Source organism: Mus pahari, chromosome 19, assembly GCF_900095145.1.
Source record: "Mus pahari chromosome 19, PAHARI_EIJ_v1.1, whole genome shotgun sequence".
NCBI lineage: Eukaryota > Metazoa > Chordata > Mammalia > Rodentia > Muridae > Mus > Mus pahari.
The window spans coordinates 31,367,460-31,392,094 of record NC_034608.1 but is presented as its reverse complement, the minus strand read 5'-3'; the positions used below and the strand labels follow the sequence as shown (position 1 = coordinate 31,392,094).

The following is a 24,635-nucleotide window of genomic DNA, read 5'->3' as shown; positions in this document are numbered from 1 at the left end:
GCTCCTGCTCCTGCTCCTGCTCCTGCTCCTGCTCCTGCTCCTGCTCCTGCTCCTGCTCCTGCTCCTGCTCCTGCTCCTGCTCCTGCCCCTGCTCCTGCCCCTGCCCCTTCTGCTCCTGCTCCTCCCGCTCCTGCTCCTCCTCCTGCTCCCACTCCTGCCCCCACTGCTCCTGCTCCTCCTCCTGCTCCCACTCCTGCCCCCACTGCTCCTGCTCCTCCTGCTCCTGCTCCTCCTGCTCCTGCTCCTCCTCCTGCTCCTCCTCCTCCTCCTGCTCCTCCTGCTCCTCCTCCTGCTCCTGCTCCTCCTGCTCCTCCTGCTCCTCCTCCTCCTGCTGTTAGGAACTATTACCTATGTGCCAAGGGCCTAGGTCTGTCCCATGCATGCTGTCCATCTGGTGGTTCAGTCTCTGTGGGCCCCTATGGGCAGGTTAGTTGATTCTGTGGGGTTTTTGTGGTGTCCTTGACCTCTCTGGCTCCCACAATCCTTCCTCCCTCTCTTCCACAGGATTCTCCAAGCTCTGCCTAATGTTTGGCTGTGGGTCTCTTGATAGACACCACCTTCCAAAGTTAAATCAAGATCAGGTAAACAATTTAAACAGGCCTATAACCCCTGCCTTTTTACTTTCTGTCCTTGATAAAACAGACTTCCTTAAAGACCACTCCCTCTGAGCCCACAGTCTGACGGTCCCCCAGTAGGGCTGACACCAGCACAAGCCATCCTGCTCTTTAAACACTAGATGAGGCTGTGGGCTCTCACTGTTCTGGGGTAAATTAAGTTCCTATAATTGTGACACAGTCTCCGAGTGAGGACAGGACCTGGGTCCCCAGCTTGTTTCTCCCTTGCCATCGATATGGCTTCCTGGGTAACAGTGGCACTGTGCACACATAGCAGTGCTTCACAGAATCACGGGCCCCCAGGAGCCTACGGGAGAAAGCCTGGCTCTGCCCGGGCAGCAGAGCGAGCAGAGTGACTGACAGCCCCGTCACGTGCCCTCCAGTTCTTTCACACATGGGAGGTGTGTGTTTCTAAGGTGGCAGGTGGATTCTCCTAAGGCTGATCTTAGCAATATTCTCTGGCCATATATTAGAAAAGACAAACACAGCAGACAGACAGAGAATGTAAATAGAGCCCAGAAGCTGCTGTGCCCACACAGCAAACAGCAGATATCTATTGCTGGACCCTGTCGCGTTTGCTCTGAGTCACAGCGAATTTCTTGGAGTCAAGGACAGCCACCTAATGTGCTGGAGAGCCATGGCCACATGCTAGGTGGTGGGGGAAGCTCTCTCCCCAGCCCTGCCACGCCCCCTTAGCTGCTCTGCGGACACGGAACCATCAAAGTGATTTCCTGTGCCTTGCAAGCTCACCCAGGTGTGCAAAAGGCTCATGTTATTGGGGGATCTTGTCCCACTTTGGCTACGAGTGGATCAATTCCTTCTTTTAAGTCAACCATGGTGGTTCAGAGATTGGCTCTATAGTAATGGGGTGGGACACTTCGTGCTGGCCAGATATACTTCCGTATCTCACCTGATCCTTCCTAGTCCTGGAGGGTGTGTGGGGTAGGAGCCCAGGGCTCAATTCACTTTCTAGTTTCTAGGCGCTTCTGTGAACAACCCAACCCCCTCCCCTGCCCCATCAGCCCAGGATGGGCAAGCAAGCTTCAAGGCCTCAGCTCTCCTCATCTACATCACCAAAGGACACCGGTGCAGTGCACACCTGGGTCAGGCTGGGTGCTGACTAGCCCTGGGATGGGCTGGCAGTGTCTATCTACCAGCTGTGGGTCCCCTCCTCAGCCCTTCCCTGCAATCCTTTGGAGGAGGAGCTAAGGTTCCAGGGGTTGGGAGGGCCCTGCCAGGCTGCAAGAGGGCAATTTCAGTTCCTGTTAGGCTCCTGACTCAGGCTTCACTCCCAGCAGCCTGGTAAAAGGGCCAGCAAGCAGCCTTCACCCCTGCTCTGAGGCAGCCCTGCTCTGAGGCAGCCCGTTTGTGGGCTTTATTGCCATGTGCGCACTGGGAACCACAGGGGAAGTTGGACTTCACAGAAAAACAAAGATGGGCGCAGGCAGAAAGCCCTGTGTTAGCATCCCTGGTGACACATGCGGACAGGAGGGAAACTGGCCATGTTCCCAAGCCCCTGCTGCCACATAAGGCCTGCACCTCCCACTCCATCCCTGCAGCTTAGACCAGTGGTGCTCAACCTCTGGGTCCTGCCCCCTTAGAGGTTCGAACGAACCTTTCAACAGTGGTTGCCTAAGACCATTGGAAAACACAGCTATAATTATAGTTATGAAGTAGCAACAAAAATGATCTTATGGTTGGGGGTCACCACAGCATGAGGAACTATTGAGGGTCACAGCATTAAGAAGGTTGACAGCCGCTGGCTGAGACATTGTTCCTGGGAAGCTCTGAAGGAACTCCATGCTTCAGGGACCTTGGGGTGGGAGCACACCCTGCTGTGAGTGTCCCTGCAGCAGCAGGACAGCTCTGTGAGGCTGTTGGCACACTGGTCTGTACATGATGAGCAGACATCATGCCCATGGCCCAGCCTCTGCTTTTGATGGCATTGGCCTCTGGTGCTCCATCATCCACAGACTATCAATGCGCTATGGATAGTTGGCTGCTAAGGTAATCTCACATCATAGACCCACAGTGGTTTCTGTCAAGCATCTAAGATTTCTGTGTCCAAACATGGGCTTGTTCACACAACCTAGAATTCTATCCACGGAGACCACAACTCCCCAGCTCCGGCTTTCCAGAAGGAAAAGGTGTTCCTATTTTACAGACAGAAGAAACTTCACAGCTGAGCTGGTTGCTTATGGGCCCCATCCACAAACCAGGCCCAACACAGATGTCCCTTCAGGCTGGGGTACTAAGTGTAAAACCTCATCCACACCTACCACGCTCCCACGCCTTTTTCCTCAAGAGTCAGCTGTCCTGGCTGATTCCCCCATGTCACCCGGGGCTGTATATGGTCAGCTTGCACTCCTGAGTAATATGCTCTGGCAAAGGGATATATGTCCCCTCCTGAGCCTCTCTTGGGAGTGCCATAGTAGCATCTTGAACATCCTTCTCTTAGGAGAGGTGGCCAGAGCCACAAAATGCACAGAAAAGCACTGGGGGCAGAGTTCTGAGTGTGCACAGGATGGACAGGGCCGTCTCTGCTGAGCCTTCTCTCTTACTGTCTACAGAGACACTTTCCTGCACGTTCAGGCCCTGAGCAGTGTTTCTAGCAACAACCCCTCCCCACTGTCTCAGCCGTTACAATGAATGCAATAATGAACTCTGTCAAATGCCAGCCGTGGCCCGACCTCTAACCTTCAAAGATCCCAGGCCCATATCACACAGACAAGATGGGGTCAGGCCAGAAAAAAAGTGATGGTCACCCTGCCTGCTAGACACTGAGCTCGGGGCTAAGGGAAGGACCCTCTGGATGTTCTGTGGTCTTGTAGCTCCCCAGGGAGCCCATCACGAAAGCAGCTTGGTGGTATGTAGGAGCTCTTCCACTTGCCAGCCTGAGAATGCTATTTACTTTTGGTAGCCAATGCCGCAAAATGCTCCAGTGACAACCACGGGCTGGGAACTTGTGTGCTCCAGTTTCCCCTTTAGCGGCCTCAGGTCCAAAGGGGACACAGGAACTGGGGAGACCACTTCTCTCGTCAAAAGAATACAGCTACGGAGCACCCAGGCTGCACGGTGTGCCCACTCCCTCGGAGGACCCCGGGACTCACCCTCAGCCAGAGAGCGTAGCCAGGAGCACCACTCAGAGTACATGTAGTAGAGCTTCATCTCTGCCACGGAGATCCAGGCAGGCCGTCTGTGTGCCATGGCCACAGGCACCCGGAGCCCTTGACTGCACTCAGCTACCAACCGCAGGAGCACAGGAGCGGCCAGCTTCACTTTCACTTCACCATTAACCAGGATGGAGCACTGTAAGGTAATTGCTCTCTCTCACAAGACTAACATCCCCTCCTCACTCCACCCTGCGTATTTACACAGCGACTCCAGGCTGAAGCAGCCTGCAAGCAGCTTTGGGAAAAGAACAATCAAGTCATTCTTGCCAGCGTGAGGCACAAGGACTCAGCCGGGGACAACGTCCACTTACAGTGATGGACAAGAAAGAGTCACCGTTCCCAGGGCAGGCAGGGAGGCGAGAAGGATCAGCAGAGCACACCAGCAGGAGGTAAGAGGGCTCCTGGTCCAAAGAAGAGGATGCAGCCTCAGCAAGGGCCTCGTTCCTTACAGGAAAGGAACAGACAGAGGTGTGTGTGTGTGTGTGTGTGTGTGTCTGTCTGTCTGTCTGTCTGTCTGTCTGGTCCCAGCATTTCATTAACATTAGAGGCCTGGCATACAAAGAATAGCCCCCATCCAGTGTGCAGACAGCACTGGTACCAGGGCATATGCCTACACAGCCAATCTACTCGTACAGGGTCAGGACCCAAAGAAGTAGATGAAGCTTCAGTGGATGGAGGAGCAGTCGGAGAACTCACCTCTCTGCCCAGGGGTCCAGGCAAGGATGAACTCCGGAACCCAATCATCAGAAGACAGCGAGGTCCCCACTACCTAGAGAGTTCAAATCTAGTGACTGGCAGCCCCCACCACTCAGATGTCAAAGACACTGTTTCCCCAAGGTGAGCAAATTCACACTGCGGGCAGAGCAGGGCCCGGGTAGGTGTGAATTGTTACTTCCACATTCCTCAAGAGCAGAGACTCCACAGGCATCCCGTCCCAAGATAACACATAGGGACCATCCCCACAGAAACCCAGATCCCAGAGACCCAAAAGACAAACTGCGGGGACCCTAGCCCAACTGGGATGGGGTCTCTGGGTCTCTCCAGCCTGGCATTGGCCTCACTCTAGGCCATGTTGTGGCCAGTGGCCAAGGAAGTCAGGAGCTGGTCAGGAGGTCCTTCCCAGCTCTGGCTAAACCGACAGCACCCATATCTAGTTATCACAAAATTACTACCTTCAACCGAGTTGCCTGAAGTTTTAAAAATGATAACAATCCCCAGATTTCCTCAGAGCAGGAAACACCTTCTTACAAACAAGTTCTAGGAGCACTGTGAGGAAATGTCTCTCACCAGTGTTTCCCCTGTGAACAAAAGCACTATAAATCAAACGGGAGGCCCCTCCCACCTACCACCCCTCTGCAAGCTTGCTTTAGAGTTAGAGCAGGATGGCCACGCCCTTCTGCTGGCTCGAACTTCTGAAGCTTGGACGCCAGGAGTGTGGATATAAATGCCCATGGGCAGGACTGTCACACCAGTGGTCTAGCCTCATACAGGATGTTCCTGCTTTGACTAGCCATGGGCAGGACCATCACACCAGTGGTCTAGCCTCACACTGGATATTCCCGCTTTCAATAATATGTCTGTCTTCTACAAACATGGGGAGTCCTGGGCTGAGCCAGGAATAGCTTCAGCTCAGTACAGGTATACCTGTGCATCTGGTATAGGAGATTACCTGTCTCACAGCACCAGCTGGGACATGTGTGGCCCTAGCCTGCAGCGGGGACTCTCCTGGACAGCAACAGCATGACCCTGGGTGGAATCCTACTGAACACTCAGGTTTTAATATTTCTAGCCTGCTGCCATGGAACACCAAACCAGGAGTGCTGATTTTCTTAAAGAAAGAAAAAAATCCAAACGTGGTATGTACTGAGAAGCCTAACATATGCGTGTACACGGCTGAAGAGAAGAATTCTCCCAAAATCCTTCACAGAACAGTTTTCCTCTGCACCTGAGTTTATGTCCATTTCCCACCTTGAGCTCGGCTACCCAGAAGCTCTAACAAGTGATAAGTGTAACCCAAGCACCCCAAAAATCTTCGAGGTATTTTTGCATGTATGGTGTGCATGTGTGCATGTGCTCCTGTGTGCTTGCAGGCGCACTCAGAGGCCACAAGTGGACACGGAGCCCTTTCTCCCGTGATCTCCACCGTGCCTGCCTGGCTTTGACATGGGTTCTGGAAATCCACACTCTGGTCTTCACACTTACGCAGCTGAACCATCTTCACGGGCCTTCACCATCTTTTAGTTAGTTCTGGCTCTGTTTAAAACAGTGTGTGCCAACCTCAAACATGTTTTTACAGAGAGGCTGTCAGGATTCCTAATAAGACAGGCTCTCAGAAGGGGACGCCTGCCACTGTGCTATTGGGCTCTGCTTTCCAGTGTCTCTATGAAGGCTGACAGCCAGGAGATCAACCCCGACTTCTGGATCAACTGATGACATTCCACTTCTGGCTTATCGGGAAATTATAACCTTCAGCCACACTTTTCCCCACACCATCACTCACCACAGGGAAGAGGTGTGGGAAGGCTGGCACTGACTCATGCGCTACTTGAACCTGAGTTTTGTTACTGCTCGGCCCAGTGGAAAGAGCAGCAGTGCCTGAGGGTCTGTGCACTGCAATGCAGAGACCAGCTCACGCTGGATGGATATGTGTGCAGGGGTGGTGCGGATAGGGCCTAGCAGCGCTGAGGAGCTGCAGGAGGCCACACTCACTCAGGCCACGAGGTGTCACGGATCCCAAGAACCCACAGTGTCCAGATCAGCACTCAGGTGACAGGTGGGGTTTAACTGTCAAGAGGCCATGCTCTCAGATGGTCTGCCCTGGGTGGGGCTCCTGACACTGCTGCAGCCCAGCATGGGGCTTTAGGGAGTGGAGTGTACAACTAGGGCCTTGCCCCGACTTGCCACACCCAGGGGAGGGAATCTAGTCAGCATCAAAAGGCTGAAGAGTAAAACTCTTCTCCCAAACCAACGCTGTGGTGTCCGGTGCCAGGGCTCCACGCTGCCCCTGTGCCCGCGTGGCGCTTACGGCATTTTAACTGTTTCATTGTTCATCAAGAAGTGTCAACTAAAGAGGGCCCCACAGTGCTTTAATGGGGGGGGTGGCAGAGCCTCCCTCCCATGCCCTCGGCACAGGCAGCCTCAGGGCAGCCATGCTGCTGAGGTGGCACCTGTATCTCTGGCCCCTCCGTGGGCCTTGCTCTTCTGGTTTAGAATCTCATCATGTCTGCTACCACAGTCCAGGGTTGTCACATGCAAGTGAAACGCTCTACTAATCTCCAGTCGATAGTGCCCCATGGACTTCTGCGACGGGAAGAGCAGCTCTGCCCAGCTCCCACACCAGTCCAGACAACCCTCCCCTTGCCCAGTCTTCACCCTTTGTTCACAACATGGTGTCCCTGTTACCTTTCTCTAACTCTGTGTCCACAGCACTAGCCGTGACTTCACCTCTGACGATACATAAGCAGATGGCTACAAAGCCCTTAGAAAGTCTCCATGTTCAAAAAGCCAGGTCACATGGAAAAATGGACTCCAGGCTTTACTGCCTGTGCAGGTGCTCAGCACGAACAAGCAAGCTATCGGCTGTTTGAACTGCTGTAGACCCGAGCTGCGCACAGTGAGATGCACACAGTGAGATGCGCACAGTGAGATGCGCACAGTGAGATGCGCACAGTGAGATGCGCACAGTGAGATGTGCACAGTGATCTGACTGCACTGAGCTGCACCTGTCTGAGATGCACTTGCACCGGGAGGGAGCTCATCAGACAGACTCCACTGAGACACGGATGGGGAGGCTGAGCCAGGAGGGCACCCCAAAATGGATATCAACACCCTCAACAGCCAAACCAGACAGATGGCGCTGGTGGCCCAGAATACCCCATATTGTGAGGGGTGTTTGGAGAGTCTCCTCACATCCACGTTTAGGGCCTGGAGGGGGAGGGGGCTGCTGGTAAAGGGCATTGAGCACCCTGGGATGCACAGAGCAGGTGCCAGGACTAGCTTGGCCTCTGTCACATCCCAGTCCTGCTCTTCCCTGGCACTGTGCTGGGCAGATGTCAGAGGGTTTGACAAGGTGCCTAGGGACCTGGTACCTCAACCCAGGTTATCTGTGCCAATCCAGCAGGGCTTGGCCTGGCCCACCGTGTTAGGGATGCTTTCCATACCCACACAGGAGGGCAAGGGCCCTCTTCTACCCAGCTGTGCCATGCTGGTTTAGGAAGCACCCTCAGGAGCTGAATCCTGGGGTGGAAGATAGTGTGATCATGGACCCCCAGATGGCTGCCCCTCCTTTGCAGCCTGTGGTGCTAACAGGCTAGCTCCTAGCAGACTGCCTGTCCTTCCCCCAGAGCGTGCAAATCTAAGATGGACACCAGGAGGCGCTGGTCCTTTATGTCCACAGTGGAACACAGTGGAGCCCAGGGAATTATAGCTGATATCCTAAGGATGCTATGTGAGCCTACTGCAGAGATGACTGAAGCCCCGAATTCCCTGGCAACATCTGCATCCCCAGGCTCCTGGGGGCAGAGAGTCTTGTGTCCCCTGCCAGGACCAGAACTCAGCCCCAAGGCACGGCTCTGGCTCTGGTTCCGGCTCCAGCAACTGGAATGGCCCCACTTCTCTGGATGTTAATTTGTAACACATTAGTCTGAGATTGGGAATTTAAACTGGCTGAGCAAGTGTGCTGCCCCAAAGAGAATCTGAACTGAGAGTGGGGTGGGAGTGGGATATAGCCACCGTGACAACAGGGTTGCTGGGGACCTGGATGGCCTGTGTAACCTGGGAGCTAGCCCCACTGACCCTGCAGACAGGTGCATCATGGCCATGTCTTCACTGTCTGCCCAGGACTCCCACCACCTCCGCTTCTGAGCCAGGCCCTCACACCAGAAGGCAAAGGAAGTTCAGATAAAGCCAGACTCCACACCCAGGCCATCTTTGCTTTGAGCCAGGATGTCTAACAGGTCACCAGACATTTTTAAGGGTCCTGCAAGTGCCGCTCATAATATTTTGAACAAGAAAGTTCTTGAAAGGGGACACTAAGTCCAAAGTCCCCAGGGAGGTGTCATTTCTCCTGACTCACCTGGCTTGTGGCGCCCTGGTGTTCCCCGACGCTTCCTTGGTAGTGACCAGAACCGTCGCCCGGCCCCCCGGGACGCACCCTTTTCTGCCATTGCGTTGCCTTCCTGATGGTTGAATGCAGAGGCCCAGTGACTCCTCAGGACCAGTCCAGGTGTCAGCCCAGAGAGCCCTGAGGTTCCTGAGGCCTACAGGCCTTCACTAGGGCAGTCAGAAACTGTGGAGGCACCAGCGACCTGCAGGACACACCTGGGTCCTGAGCTGTCACGAGAAGCAGGTGCTGATGTCCCCAGCGACCTTGAGTTTTACCAAGTCATGAGAAAGGACGGGGTCAAATGGCCTCCTGGGTTCTCAGCCTTCCCTTCAGTCCCCAAGCCAGAGGCTCCACACCTGCTGCTCTCTTGCAGACTGAGGCAGAGGCTGCAGGATGCCACCACTGCTGGAGACCAAGTGAGAATGGCTGAGCCCGCCCATCTGCGCGCGAGTCCCGCTTGCTTGCTTCCTTCCTTAGACAGGGGCTGTGTGGACAGAGCTGCAAATGTCAGGGAGCTGCTCCAGGCAGAAACACCTTCCAGGCTTCAGGAAGTCTCAAGTTCAAACAAACAACTACAAACCAGGAGGAAGGGAGGGGCTGGCTGCGAGCTTACTGAAATAAATCGGGAAGTTTCCCAGTCTGCTGTCCAGCCTTCAGCAGAGGAAACCGGGAGGCGCCCAGCTTGGCAGGGACACTTTCCATGGGACACGCTGAGCCTCCCAAGCCAGCGGCTAATGACCTCTGCCCTGGTGCCCACAGATGCTTCGGAGGGACAGCGAAGGGACAGCACCGGGGTTTCCAGTGACAGCTAAGTTGGGAGCCACTGTCTGACTCTATGTGCTGGGCACATCCTAGGGCCTCAGACCCTCAGGTCTGACACTCAGGCACTTCATCTGAGCACCATGATAACACAACCATGCCAGACAATGAACACGGTCCATGGCCATCTTCAATAACCTTATCAGTCCAGGAGCGGGAGACAGTGTTGAGGGCAGGAGTCAGGTGGGCTCCCCAAAGACCTGAGCCACGCCCCTCCTGCCTCAAAAGTCCACGCAAGGAGCGGAGCCACATTTGTAGCAGAGCAGTGTTTAATTGACCTCTGTTTTCTGCGAGTGCGCTCGGACTTGCTCACCGCCTGTCCTCCCATGGGGTTCAGGGGAGAAGGGGTAGGTGCTTTCAGCCGTCAGAAGGTAGCAGAGGTGCTCGCTGCCAGTATCCCAAGACATGGCTTCTACGCACAGGTCTCTTGTTAGATCCACTTCTGAGTATGACAGGCAAACGCTGCCAGCTAGGATGCAAGAGCCAGCAGCCCCCTCCCTCCTTCCACCTTGTACACCCAACCCCGAGCTGTCCTCATATCCCAGCAGGCAGGGCCACAGACAAACACAAGGATGTGGCCCCCACATCACAGACATGAAGAACCCACTAGCCAACCAAGAGGGAAAGCTTGGCTGGCCTTGCCTGACCTGTGCCTCACCTCTGCCCCTGCCCAAGCAGATGCTGGGGCTCACCCAGAATCAGCACAGTCGGGAAGAAGGCACATCTGACGCGGCACCTCAAGGTCCAAGCCTTTTAAGCTGATGGCCTAAAACATTCGGTCCCATGGAAATCACCACAAGCAGTTGGATGTGATCACAGGCCGGAGACCAACAATGACTCCTCTCTCCATCCTGCCCTAGCCAAGCACCGATGTAGCACATGGTGCACACTGTGGGTCTGGGGCCATGAGCCCAGCGCTGAGTTAGGCAGAGCCTGCACACCTATAGTTTCCCATTCGATACTATCTCCAGCAAGTGTGCCTGAGCCAGGTCTGTCTTCTCCTGTGTTTCTAAAATGCCATTAAAACAATTTACAAGAACCTGTCTTGAGCTGGGAACGGTGACACATGCCTTTAACGTCAGCACACAACAGATTTTAAGAGTTTGAGGACAGACTAGTCTGTGGAGTGAAATTCCAGGGCAGCCAGGAAACACAGAGAAACCCCGTCTCAAAAAGGGGGGGGGGGAGAAAGGGAAGGGAAGAAAAGAAAAAGAAGGGAATGGAGCCAACCTGGGCTGGGCTCTGCTCCTCATCCACAGCCTACTCACTTCTCCTACACGATGCAGTCACCTAGTCCTGTGAGACTGGATAGGAGCGGTAGCAAGGCTTACAATCATGGCAGTAAGGAAGACACACACACACACACACACACACACACACACACATGTGTACATGCACCCATGAACACCCTCCTACACACTCCTGCACATACACCAACGCATGCACACAACCATGCATGCACACCCAGGACCCGTGCATGCAGCTAAGTGTTCAACACTTGCCTAGGATGTGTGAAGTCAGGTTCAGTGCCCAGCACTGCAAACAGACAAGCAAGCCTTCCAAGACACAGCATCCTCACAGCATTCTCACAGCATCCTCCATCCTGTGTGGGACACCAGCTCTCCACCTAGTCTAATTCCCTGTCAACAATTCCATTAGTGACATTTAAAACTGGTTCTTTACTTCATGGGTTAAACAGCACAGCTATGTGGCTTGCCTCTCAAGTTGAGAAATTGGATTTTATGCTTTGGGGACTGGCTTTGTTTCTTTAACAAAAAGAAACAAAGAGTAGAGGAAAACTCAGGGCATTTGCTGAGAAGCCAGTTTAGATCCATCAGAGCCACCGAATCTCTGTGACTTTCAGAAAACAATTGGCGGGTCTGTGTGTCCCAACTGACTGCTTCAAACTTTCTTGAATGACTCCTCCCAGATATCTGATTTCCTTCTAGCATTTGGGAATCTCTCAGGGCTTGGGTGAGGACAGAGGATCCTTTGAGGCAAACAGAAACCCTTACTTTATGGTCTCTTTAGAGAGCTGTGTGCTGAACTCCAGCCCTCTGTGCCAGAGCCCCTAGAGACTCTCCTATTAGAGGGTGGCTCTGGTGTTATCAGCCAGACCATCATCCACAGTGGGCCATGGCAGTCTAGATGGTCAGCAGCCAGTGGGCAGGATTTCTACAAACCCAAACCCAGCCCCTCCTTTCTGCAATGCCCAGAGTGTCTTTTAGCCTCCCCTTCGAAGTATCTATGACATACATACAGAACCCCAAAGATGTCAATGCTCATAATGCTACATCCCTGCAGTGATGTCATGTTGGCCCAGACCATCCCTGCAGTGCTGTCATGTGGGCACAGAACAGCCTCCCATGGTGCTGGGATCATCTCTAGGTTACAAATGATGCCTAATGTTTCCCTCAGCCAACATCCGCTCCTTAGTTCCCACTAACTGCTCCTCTTCGTGCCACTTAGATTCCTGGAGACAGGGCGGTGCTCTCCAAAGTGCAACGTGCACAGCCCTGCCTCGGGTAGATATTGCTTTGACAACGACAGAGAACACTGACATTCCATTTCTTAACAAGAAGGAAGGCTTCCCACCTAGATGCCAAGCTGTTCAGTTGACCACTGAGGCTCAGCCCGGCCTCAGTGACCAGCAGCACAATGACCTTCCTAACAAATAGCCCCAGCAAGACAGAGCCGTGTGACCTCATGCTCCCGGCTCTGCGAGGCTGAGAGGTCTGCTCTGTGTTTCCTTCTGAACCAGGCTATAGGTTGGAAAAACAGTATAGGCAGGTCTTGGTAGGAGCCACGGTCACAGCCAGACACTGGGGTCTTCACTCACATCCTTATGTTTTGTGAATAAGGGGTAGTTTACATATTTCATCCATTAGCTTTCATATTTACTTTCACAGTCTCCATTACAAGATATTACATGTAAGATATCTCAACAGAGGGCTGCAGAGATGGCTCTGTGTTTAAGAGCACTTGTTGCTCTTCCAGCAGGCCTGGGTTCCATTCCCAGCACACACAGGACAGCTCACAACAGTGATTCCAGTGCCAGGAAATCATAAACATCGTCTTCTGGCCTCCTTGAGCACCAAGCACATCACACACACACACACACACACACACACACACACAAGAAACACTCATTGTAAAAGAAATTCATAAAAACAATCTTAAAAGATGCCTCAGTCTTTGTTCTCTGCCCTAAAATGTTGCTATCCACACCCTCACACTTTGAACCTGTTTCCTTAGACACAATAATAGTAGCATTTGGTGTAAGTTTTTTCTCTTTTCTATTTCATTTAATGTATTTTCTTTTGTGAGTGTATATGGGTGCATGCTTGAATGTGTGCATGCGTGTGGGTGTGAGTTTGTGTGTGAGTGAATGGGTTTGTGTGTGTGTGTATGCGTACGTGTGTGTGTGCATGCATGTGCGTGTGCATGTGTGTGCATGCATGTGTGTGTGTGTGTGTGTGTACATGCCCATGGGCACACACACTGAGGCCAGAGGAAGGATGTCTTACTCTATCATTCTGCACTGGGATGCCTTTCATCAGGGTTTCTCCCTGAGCCTGAAGCTCACCATCTCTGCTAGGCTGATGGCCAGGGAGCTCCTGGGATCTGCAGGGTCTCCAGACTGCAGTACTGCAGTTACAGGCATGCATTCATTACATGTATGGCTTTTATGTAGGTGCTGAGGATTTGAACTCAGGGCTCCATGTCCACACAGCAAATGCGCTTACCCACTGAGGCATCTCCCCAGACCCACATATGTATTTTTTATCTGACCTGCAGGCACTGTGACCTGATTTATAGCCAGGTAATGCATCGCTGCATTACAAGCAGATGCTTACCATGGATGGGTGGACAGACAAATGGATAGATGCCATAGGAAATATTTCATGTGGGAGGAGCAAATACCAAGTTGCTACCTGGCCAACCAGAACACCTCTCCCTTATCCTTCCCCTGTTCATGTCTGTTCTGCAAACCCAGGAAAACCACAAGCTTCCTGAGAAGAGAACCAGGCAAGGAATCCTTTTACAGTTGCTGGGCCTATAACTGTCAGAGTCACCACAAACCGTGCTGGGTGGCTTTTCTGCGTCCTTAGAGTAAGGATCCAGACAGTTGGAAAGACTCATTCTACTTCAGCCTGCCCTGCATCCCACGGACAAACAGCTGGAGATGCTCAGGTCGCAACGAGCTTGTGTTGAGAGCATGAGGGCCTGAGTTTGATCTCCTAAACCTGCATGGCAAAGCTGGATGCAGTGGGGCAAACTAGAAGTCCCAGTGCTGGGTGGCGGAGGAGGGTACACATGTACCTGCACACACGAGCATGCATACACACTTGGGGGGGAGGGGGGACAGAGCTGCCCAGGCTCTCCACTGTCAGGAGCAATGCTGGGCAAAGGTAGAAACAGCCCCATGTTGCAGAGCCCTATCCTCCAAGCAAAACAACCTTCTCCATCCACAGCTGTGGCTGCCCGCAAGACCCACTCATAATCAGGCCCATACGGAGAGGGTCACAGCCCCTCGTCTGAGAGCGCAGTTCCCTCCCACACCTCTCCCCTGCAATCTGCCCTAGCTGAATGTCACCTTGTGGTTGGAAGGTGGGGGAGGTTGACAGAAGGCAGTACTCCATCTATGCAACCATGGGGGAAGCCAGCCATTCCGGAATGACACTTTCCAATAAGATGGCTGCTTTGGGGGTCACAGACACTCTATAAATAACCTGTCATGCTTTTAAATATGTATGATAAGCCCATTAGGTCTTCTGGCTGGATGTTGTTGATGTTCTATCTGGGGGTAGTGTGTTTTTTGTTTGTTTGTTTGGTTGGTTTTTCTTTGTTTTTTGTTTTTTCGAGACAGGGTGTCTCTGTGTATCCCTGGCTGTCCTGGAACTCACTTTGTAGACCAGGCTGGCCTCGAACTCAGAAATCCGCCTGTCTCTGCCTCCCAAGTGCTGGATTTAAAGGCGTGCGCCACCACGTCCAGCTTGTAGTGTGTATTTATTTGCATCTCCCAAGATAAGTTCACATAGCTGTTTCCTGGTATCACAGCTGAGTGTGTGCTCACTCCCCTCACTGTGGCACATCTAAGCCTCTAAAGTATTAGGAACCAGAATCCAGGCGTGGGTTCTAGTTTCAGCTTTCTAATCCATAGATTTGGGAAGACATCTCTTAGGAATACATTGCTCACCTTTGGGCTCTAAGACAACCACACAGACATTTTGCTTCTTTGTGTGTTCTATATGCAAAGCCCGACACAGCAGCCCCCAGAAGATTCGAGTGCGTAACTCATGCACCACGCATGTGCAGCATGGCGGAGGCTGCTTGTCCCTTTCCTGGGCCACAGATATGTGGGATCCCTTGGGAGCAGCATGGAGCCCTGCGGAAGTCTGCCACACTGCTCCGACATGACAGCTGCTGTAGCTGTCCTGGTAACTGCAGAGATGGCATGTCATCAGCAGAGCTAGGTCTCTCTGTACTACAGCCCTGTGACACTGCCCTTTAAGTAAGCGAGATGGCAGCATGTTGGTATGAATGTGAGTGTGTGAGAGTCTTCTTCTAGGCATCCCCGTACGAGGCATAGCTGTAGTGGATGCAGGCCTGTATGAGGTAAAGACAGAGAACAACAGGCATCACAGCTCACTGAGAACCAAGAGCCACTTCCAGAAGGTTGGCTCAGCCTCCTCTGAGGACTGTGGGACTCAGGCAAAGGCCAGCCATGTTGCCTTCAGCCCTGACAGTGCCAAGTGAAACATGCAGGCATTGGTCACATGGCCTGGGAAAGTGGTAAGTGATACCACACGGTTACACCCGGGACAGCCAGAGCAAGACTTGCCACTGGGGATGAGAGGGGTCAGTCCTGGACCGCCAGCATGAGAAAAAGGAAGAGGATGGATCTCAACGGGGAAAAGATGCACTGAGCAGGAGGCATCCATAGAGACCAGAAAGAGGCAATGTGACAGGGGCACACCACGACCACGACACTGCTGGCTTGGTGTGGACCTGGGACAATGGAGGCATAAGCCGGCTAAGGGGCTCCATCAAGACAACCACAATCGACAGCCATATAACGGAAAGGTTTCCCAGTGAAAACCACAGGGAGGTAAATACCTCTTCCAGGGACTCACAGAAGCAGGAACCTCATATTGCAGATGAGCATATGCCTTACCATCTTTGTCATGGGTCACTCTGCATGTATCTGAGCTCACTCTGTATATATCTGGGCATTCAGCCTGGTCCTTCACCTAATCTCACGCCCATCCAATATCTGCCAAGAAACTTCAAGTATCATGTCAGCCACAGGAAGAGCACTCACTTCCCACTGCAGCTGTCTCCAAAGAGGAGCGATAGAAATAGTTATTACATCCCACCTCCTGCATCTCCTCAGAAAACACTGTCATGGATGTAGGTTTCTCCAGAGAAGCAAGCCAGCCAGCCAGCCAGCCAGCCAGCCACACACACACACACACACACACACACACACACACCACACACATGCACACACACACACACACACACACACACACGCGCACACAGACTCAGATGGCACCAGGTCAAACACTTCCAAATGGCTGAATTAGTAGTTGAAAGCCCAAGTTTAGTCCCTAGACCATGGTGAGCTTTGTGGGGGTGACAGAAAGGGTAGGAGGGAAATCAGACATTTGCATCACAGGGGGCGGAGCCAGACAGAGTCACCAACATCCCCTCATCATCCATGTTCTGAGGCAAGTCAATGGCTGGGTAGTCAGTCAAATACAGCTAATTAAGATAGCTTGAAATTCTTAGTTTCAGAATTGAGACTTGGATCATGTTAAAACATGACATAACTTATATTGTACTGTTTTGCATGTAATCTTATCTACCCATCTAGCCTGATACCATCCATTCATCTGTCCATCTGTCCATCCATCCATCTACCTACCTATCCAGCTACCCACTCATAAAGCAATCTATCCTCTTATCCACCACATGTCTATCACCCATCTATCCACCCACCCACCCATCCATCCATCATCCATCCATCATCTATTCATCCATCTACTACCCATCTACCCACACATCCATCATCCATCTACCCACCCATCTACCCACACATCCATCATCCATCCATCATCTATTCATTCATCTACCCACCCATCTACCCACACATTCATCATCCATCTACCCACCCAACTACCCACACATCCATTATCCATCCATCATCCATCCACCCATCATCCATCAATCCATCTACCCACCCATCCACCCACACATCCATCATCTATCCATCATCCATCCATCATCCATCCACGCATCATCCATCCATCATTCATCCATCCATCATCCATCATCTATCCATCCATCATCCATCCACCATCCATCTACCATCATCCATCCATCTACCCACCCACACATCCATCCATCATCCATCCATTCACCCACACATCCATCACCCATCCATCCTTCTACACAGCCATTCATTCCTCCACTTTCTATCCATCCATACGTGACACCCACCTACCCACCTAGTCTCTTGTTTACTTATCATGACACCCATTCACAATCTATCCATCTACATATCGTCCACCTATCTATCCACGCGGCCATCTATATCTTTTTACACATCCATCCACCCACCCACCATCCACTCATACTCATGTCTTTTCCTTCACCCATACCTATCCATATGTGCATCTGCACTGCCATCTATACACCCATCACTCACACATCTGTCTACATTTAATCCATCTATCCATCCATCCACCCACCCCTTAACCATCCACCTCCACTCCCTATAGATGAAGAAGGTGGAGTTGGATTTAAAGACTCATCGGCTACATCAGTTTTCCAAGTTTGATCCTGGACCAGCACCATCTTCACCACCTGGGAATTTTAAAGAGAAAATTCTCAGATGTCGCTGCACTGCCTTCCCGAGTCGGGAGCTCCAAGGTGGCTTGCATTTGTCTTTTAACCAGCCTTCCACTGACTTGCTCGAACATCAAGGAACATTCAACTCAGTCCCCACCATTTCTCCCCTAAATGTTTCTTGTTTTTCACAAATCCTGCAAATCTAAAGAGAAAACCAAAACAGAGAAAAATGCTGGAAAGGAGCCCAAGTACCTGGAAGGGTTCTGCTGATGGAAAGTGTCCAGCATCAGGACAAAGGTCAGGTTCAGAAGTAAACACGAAAGCAAAATGGTCAAGGTCAAACCATACAGCTCCTGGGTAGTAGACATCATGCCCTGCCAAGCAGCCTGGGGAAGAAAGCTCTGGGTCACGCTAGGCAACTATGAACAGAGAATGCAGCAGCATGGCTCGGACAGCACAGGCTTCCTACTTGGTAGTGAGCACCAGGAGAGCTACAAAAGGTCAGACCTGCAGCTCTAAGGAAAGTCACAGCCCTTAGCTGCAACCCCATGCCCTTTGTTCTAAACAGCTTCACCAGTCTCTAGCTCAAGCTGCCAGAACTATCTACCCATTTCTGGCCATGACCTTAACATGCCCCTGGACCATGAACAATCCTATGACCTTGAGCTACATTCTGCTAGAAGGGACTCTTGAGGACACGCTCAGAATGTAAACCCTGAGCGATAATTACATAGACCTATATCAATCCCCTACAGGGGTGGAAGCAAGAACCTGCATTGTGCATGCACAACTCCTGTCCCCATTGCATGACACACAGCTGATAACCATTAGAGCCCACCTCCCCAGTGCCACAGCAGATTGGGTTATACTGAGAACAGGAGAGCCAGAAAAGGTGCAGGTGCGGGTGATCTCTCCCTCCCCACCACTGAACAATGGGATGCTCATATCAGAGGATCCTGTTAACCACATCTTTGGGTCTTAGTGGGATCTATAACTCTAGTACTGAAGAAACCTCAGAGGGCACAGACGGGAGCTGCTGCTTCTGGCAAGACAATAGTAGCCACTGGTGCCCAATCCAAAGACGCTTGGACAAACATTCAGTGAGTATCTGGTCTAGCTTCTGCTCCTCTGGGAGCCTTTTTACAACTTAAGACACACATGTTGTGTCCTTCAGAGCCCAGGAGGAAACCTCAGGATCTGAAACTCAGGGATGACGTCACTGCTGGAGCAATTCCCACTCTTATGGTCCCCTACACCAGTCAAGCACAGGTGGGAAGGGCAGCAAGTCCCACTTCTTCCTCAGGCCCCCCGGGGCAGGCAAGCAGCTCCCCGGAGCTCCACACTCATTCAGATCTTGTCCAAGCAACACCCAGAAAAATGGGCCACATCTCTAAGAAGAAGGAGACAGAAGGCATAAACGTCTGTCTTTTCTTTTCACCCATTTATAATAAGCAGCCATTTCATTTGCAAAGCCAGCATTACAAACTGACCGTCTGTCTACACGCGTGTCGGGGGGACCACCACACTTGATGCTTATGCTGATTCATTTAATACAGGGAGGGGTGCCACACCCAATCTAGACAACGAATGAAATTTTAATCCCTCAGGAAAGTATTACTTAGAAAACTAGATAACGCCACATATCACATAACACACGACAAGAACCAACCTACTTTTAATAGCACACCACTATTTCCTCCCCATGCCAGACACAACTATTCAGTGGTACCTGCGTCTTCTGCAGTGTGCCAGGAACCCTCGGCACAACGGATGGAGGCCGACGGCAGGATGCATCCTGCCAGCTCCAAGGGGCTAAAATCTACAGGAGGCTGTAGCTTGTCCCTCATGGCTTATTTTAAGAAATCAGACAATTAATCCTGAAAACGAATGTCTAACTGCACTTCTCACCATCTTTTTAACCTATATTATTTTCAAACATTGGCTTTAAGGTTGGATAGTGCACAGTGAGGATTTTACCTCCCATCCCACCCCAGTGTCTGCAGGGCCTGGGCTTGGATTATGAGGCCATTCTTGGCTCATAATTCTATGGCCACTGCAGCAAATGAGGTGATGTTCACAAGTGGACTTGCAGACTCCCCCCCACACACACGGGCAAATGGCTCCACTTACAAACCCTCATCTCCTAGAAAGCCAGCGCTACTGATCTGTAATTCTCAAACTGTGTCAAGCAGAATAAAATCACACTGTCAATCCACAAAGGCTATCAGATACCAAGAAAATGCCCATCACGCCTGCCTCTGCTGTTACCAGTGCTAGGGGTAAGTGAATGAAGGTGGTTATACAGCCATTAGATGCAATTCTCTACAATTCAACAAATGATGGCAAGCTTAAGAATATATAATCGAGGCCAGCGGCTCCTCCTACCAGTGTTCTTGGAAACCGCGTTTAATCTCTGCACCATTTCTTCTAGGGCCATCTCTTCATTTCTCAGCCAAAACCTCATCCTCCGATTCAACAAAACCGATCCCCAGAAGATCGTCCTCCGCTGCACCAGAGGTGCTGTCGGGTGGGGCTAAGCCGTGGGGAGGGGGCGCGGCTGGAACGGGGAGGGGGTTGTGGCGCTTTCCTTGGCTTCCCAGGATTGGTCTCCGCGCCACAGGGAGGGGGGCGCGCTTTGCGTTGATGGGGAGGCGGGGGGCGCTAGGCGGAAGCGGAAGCACTGAGCCTGCCGGGCGTGTCACCACCCCGCACCTGGAGTCATGCGTGTGCCCCACCTGAGCACCTGGGAGGCTAGTTTGCATCAAGGGGGCATCTGAAAGCCCCGCTACGCAGGCGCACAGGTCTGCCCTTGCCCTTCCCCCTCTCCCTAGGGTTTCTGTTCAAAGTGATTGGAAGTAGCTGCTTCAGGGACGCGATCCCAAACCACCCAAAGAACATCCAGCCTGATCCCATGCTCCCTTTACTTCCTGCCCCAGGCCCCCTTACCTCCCGCCGCTGCAGGGCAGGTGCAGAGTCCACAGCAGCCCAGAGCGCGCTCTCCACGAGGTCTCATGCCCAGGTAAGAGGGAGCCGGTGGGTAGCTGGGGCAGGACTTGACTCTCCCTGCAAGGGCGGTGCCAGACCTAAGACACAGGTCTGCGAGAAGGAAGCTCTGCAGTAGGCCCAGGACTCTCTAACCTCGCCATGTTTGGCAGAGGGCCACACTCTGCATCTGACACCACCGGCTCCACACAGATTCCGGGTCGCCGGTGCACAGAGTACTGTTGCAATGCACAGGGTGGCGAACACCAGCCTCTCCAGCTGCTGGCCATCGTTTTATTGTTTGGTCAGACAGGTCACATCATGCCAACAGGATGAATGCCCTGGCACTGTAGTTTTCAGTAACACGTGGGAACCCCAGAACCACAGACTCCAATAACGTGAGTGTATCAAACCACAGGACCACAGACTCCAGTAACATGAATTGTATCAGCACCATGGTGTGCCACAACGCAAACGTGCACCAACATGTATATCAGCACTATGGTGTGTGTACACATGTGTGTACCAACATGGTGTACATGCAGTAACATACATGTGCACCAAGACCAGTATCCAAGAATACATGCATTGGCACCACAATGACCAACATATGTGCTCCAATGCCATGATTCCCTAAACTGTGCACAATCACCACAGTGCCCAACATGTATGCATTGGTAGCCATACAGACACTTGTATGTGCGGTAAGACCACAGTTTCCAACAATATAAACGTGCTCACTAGCACTGAACAATCTAACTACAGATGGGTGTGTACCAGGATGCCATTGCAACAGTGTCTATGTTGGGCTCAGCACTGAACTAAGGGTCAAGACACAAAATGTCAGATGTCCCAGGATTTGTCCTCAGAACTCCTGGCCTGGAAGGTAAAGATCTATAAGATAATTGTCATGCTAAAGTCCCCAAATCAATGTGTAATAACCACATATAGATATAATAAAATAGTAGAAATTGGCCGGGCAGTGGTGGCGCGTGCCTGTAATCCCAGCATTTGGGAGGCAGAGGCAGGTGGATTTCTGAGTTCCAGGACAGTCTGATCTACAGAGTGAGTTTCAGGACAGCCAGGACTGCACAGAGAAACCCTGTCTCGAAAGAAAAAAAGAAAAAGATAGTAGAAATGATTGCTTTTCTGAAAACTAAGCCCCTCAAACAGCAGCCGTGGCTTTGCAGCAAGTCTCCACGTGGACAAGTGAACCCTCAAACAGCAACAGTGGCTTTGCAGCAAGTCTCCACGTGGACAAGTGAACCCTAGGCAGACTATGCACTGTACCTGTGGTCCTAAGAGTCAGATCAGATGTGTGACGTCTGAAGACTGAGACTCTGGGTGAGTCATGCTCGTGCCCCTCAGCTCCAGAACCTTCACTGCTCACCCCTCCCCTGTGCCAAGCTGCTGTCTCCAGCCTCAGAGAAGGCTGTCATCGGGGCGAGTGCTGAGGTGTAGGCCCTGCCTCTCCACGGGTTTCTTTCCTCGCCTTCCATCCGCCCCACAGAGACAGGCCTTGTCTTTCTAGTGAACCTTCGAGCAGCCTAGGCTTCCTTGGGGCAAACCCCCAGGGTCTCATGGCCCGTGGGTGGGCCTGGCTTGTTATGTGCACTCCCGTAGAGGTCCATCTGGTCCACGCTGTGACAAACACTGCTGATGTCATTCCATCTTCCAAGCCAGAACCAAGGGAAAAGGTGAGAGTGTCTGCCTGACCTGTCCTAACCGTCCTGTCGACGGAGCATCCTGGAGCCTCGATGCTCTAAGCACCTTCTCGGGAGCACACATGGTAGGGGCAGACTCCATTCTCCTGGTGACTGAGATGCAGCACCGCCTTCTCCCTGTCTCACACTAAGGAACCTGCACGTAGGGAACAGATGGGACAGGGATGTAGAAGGCAAAGCAGCAGCTCCTTGCTTGGAGCCACAGGGCACCAGAAGCACGGGGCCTGATGACACCGCCTCGCTCTGGCTGCAGGTGCAGACTTGAGCCATCTTCCTCAGAGTCGTCAGGCTTTCTCTTGAGCCACCTTGGGTGACGATCAACGTGGATTATGAGCTTGGCAGGGTCTAGAGTTATCTGGGTGACAAGGCTCTGGGCATTCTTAGAGGGAGTTTCTAGACTGGGCTAACTAAGGTAGGAAGACACCCCCCAACCCCCCAAATGTAGGGAGCACTGTTCCGTGTGCTGGGGTCCTGCACTGAGCTCAGCAGCTATACCCACCACTCCCTGCTTTCTGACAGAAGCAACAAGACCAGCTGCCTCAGGCTCCTGACACTGTGACTTTGCCATCCATGTTGGAGGGATGGCTCCCTCAGCTGCGAGACAAAGTAAACCCTTTTCTTCATTAAGTTGACTTTTCCTCAGGTATTTTGTTACAGTTACCAAAAAAAAAAAAAAGGTAAGTAATGTAACTGGAATTCCCAGAACAGCACCAGCTCACAGGACAGGCTCAGCATCCAGTGTGGGTGAGGCCACACCAGGAGCAGCAGCCATCACCTTGAGAGAACCATCCTGTCCCCTCAAAGGTGAAGAGTTCTGAAGACCACCTTGTGAACCCAAGCCCTCACTAGACCACAAGACCAGGGCTCCTTAATTGTGCATACCCCGTGTCCCTATCCAGCCCTTACTGTTTAAACCTAAACCTCATATCTGAATCCCCCAAACAGTTGAAAGGTCACTAAACCTCATGTCAGTATTTCCAGGACAGATAAATGGTGGCTGGACCCCTCACCTCCAAGGTGGCCATTATTATTCATCTCTTTAATGGGCAGTTTGAGGTGGGTGGCTGCGCCTAGCTTGTTGGAATGCAATAGCCTGGCTTTTTTTTTTTTTAAATAGTATTTATTTATTTTATGTGTATGGGTGCTTGGTCTGCAAATCTGTTCACTGATGCCCACAGAGGCCAGAGGAGGGTGTCAGTGCCCTAGGACTAGAAAGAGCACTGTATTGCTGCTGTGCAGGCTCTGGGAATCAAACCCAGGTCCTCTGGAGGAGCAGCCAGTGCTTTTAACCCTGGAGCCATCTCTCCAGCCTCAAGCCCTGGCTTTTGTTCTAAAACCTCCCTGAAAGGACAAACAGTAGTGTCCCCCACTGGGGCAGGATTCTGACTCTGACCTAAAACCAAGAGCTTGTCTCTAGGACCTTGCCAAGGAATGTGGGTTAGAATGATCTCTGGCAGTTTCAGCAGTTGCCCGGGTCACAAGGTGAGCCCCGCCCCCAGCAGCTCCAAGAGAATCAGTGACCCAGAGGCAGGCCTTTCTCACTGCCTGGCTTGTGGGACAAAGGGGCCCATGGGAGCAGGCTCAACCCCAGGCCAGGCCCCAGGGGGCAGGCGGATGCTGTAAGGCTACACCTGGATACCAGCCGTTCCCTAGCAACTATTCTGGAAGAACAGCCATAGGAGAGACAGAGGAGGAGGAAAGCAGACCCAGGGTGGGCAGGCCTGGAGGAGCCACGCCTTCTGAGGTGGAGCTGAAGGAGGGGCAGGGCCTGGGCCCAGAGGCTCACAAGTCTTTCCCTCCCTGCAAGCAGGTTGAGATCCCAAGTGGATCCTGGACCATCTGAGTCCTTACCAGCTTAAGTGGAGCCAGGCAGACCCTGGAACTTGACAGCCAGCCTGACTGACACGGACCTCTGGCCTCCGCACAGGAACGCATGCACTTGTATGCATGCCCAGCAGTTACAGGCAAAGGTTGTAACTGTTTTAAAGTTTCTGGAATAGGCACATACTTTCATGTGTGCGGTAGTGTTACCAAACACAAGGGTGACAGCCTATGTCCCAACAAGGCTGGTTTGGCCACCCGCCCTCAGTAAGCGGTTGTACTGGCTAGTTTTGTGTCAACTTGACACAGCTGGAGTTATCACAGAGAAAGGAGCTTTAGTTGGGACAATGCCCCCATGAGATCCAGCTGTGGGGCATTTCCTCAATTAGTGATCAAGGGGGAGAGGCCCCTTGTGGGTGGGACCATCTCTGGACTGGTAGTCTTGGATTCTATAAGAAAGCAGGCTGAAGCCGGGCGTGGTGGCGCACGCCTTTAATCCCAGCACTTGGGAGGCAGAGACAGGTGGATTTCTGAGTTCGAG

General features: G+C 52.2%; 1 protein-coding gene across 10 annotated transcripts in view; it reads right to left on the bottom strand.

Annotated features, from left to right (window-relative positions):
- The window catches only part of Mcf2l (MCF.2 cell line derived transforming sequence like), a 136,534-nt gene that overhangs the window by 80,113 nt on the left and 31,786 nt on the right, over positions 1-24,635 (bottom strand). The window contains exon 1 of one of the 10 annotated variants that reach the window (XM_029531948.1): positions 19,953-20,149. The exons of 6 other annotated variants lie outside the window; for them this stretch is intronic. In XM_029531948.1, coding sequence (XP_029387808.1) covers positions 19,953-20,031 — 79 coding nt within the window. In that variant the 5' untranslated portion in view covers positions 20,032-20,149. Of the gene's footprint in view, positions 1-8,861; positions 9,403-19,952; positions 20,150-24,635 lie in introns of those variants that run through there. 3 more of the 10 variants (XM_021219833.2, XM_021219835.2, XM_029531944.1) reach the window with 3 other exon arrangements.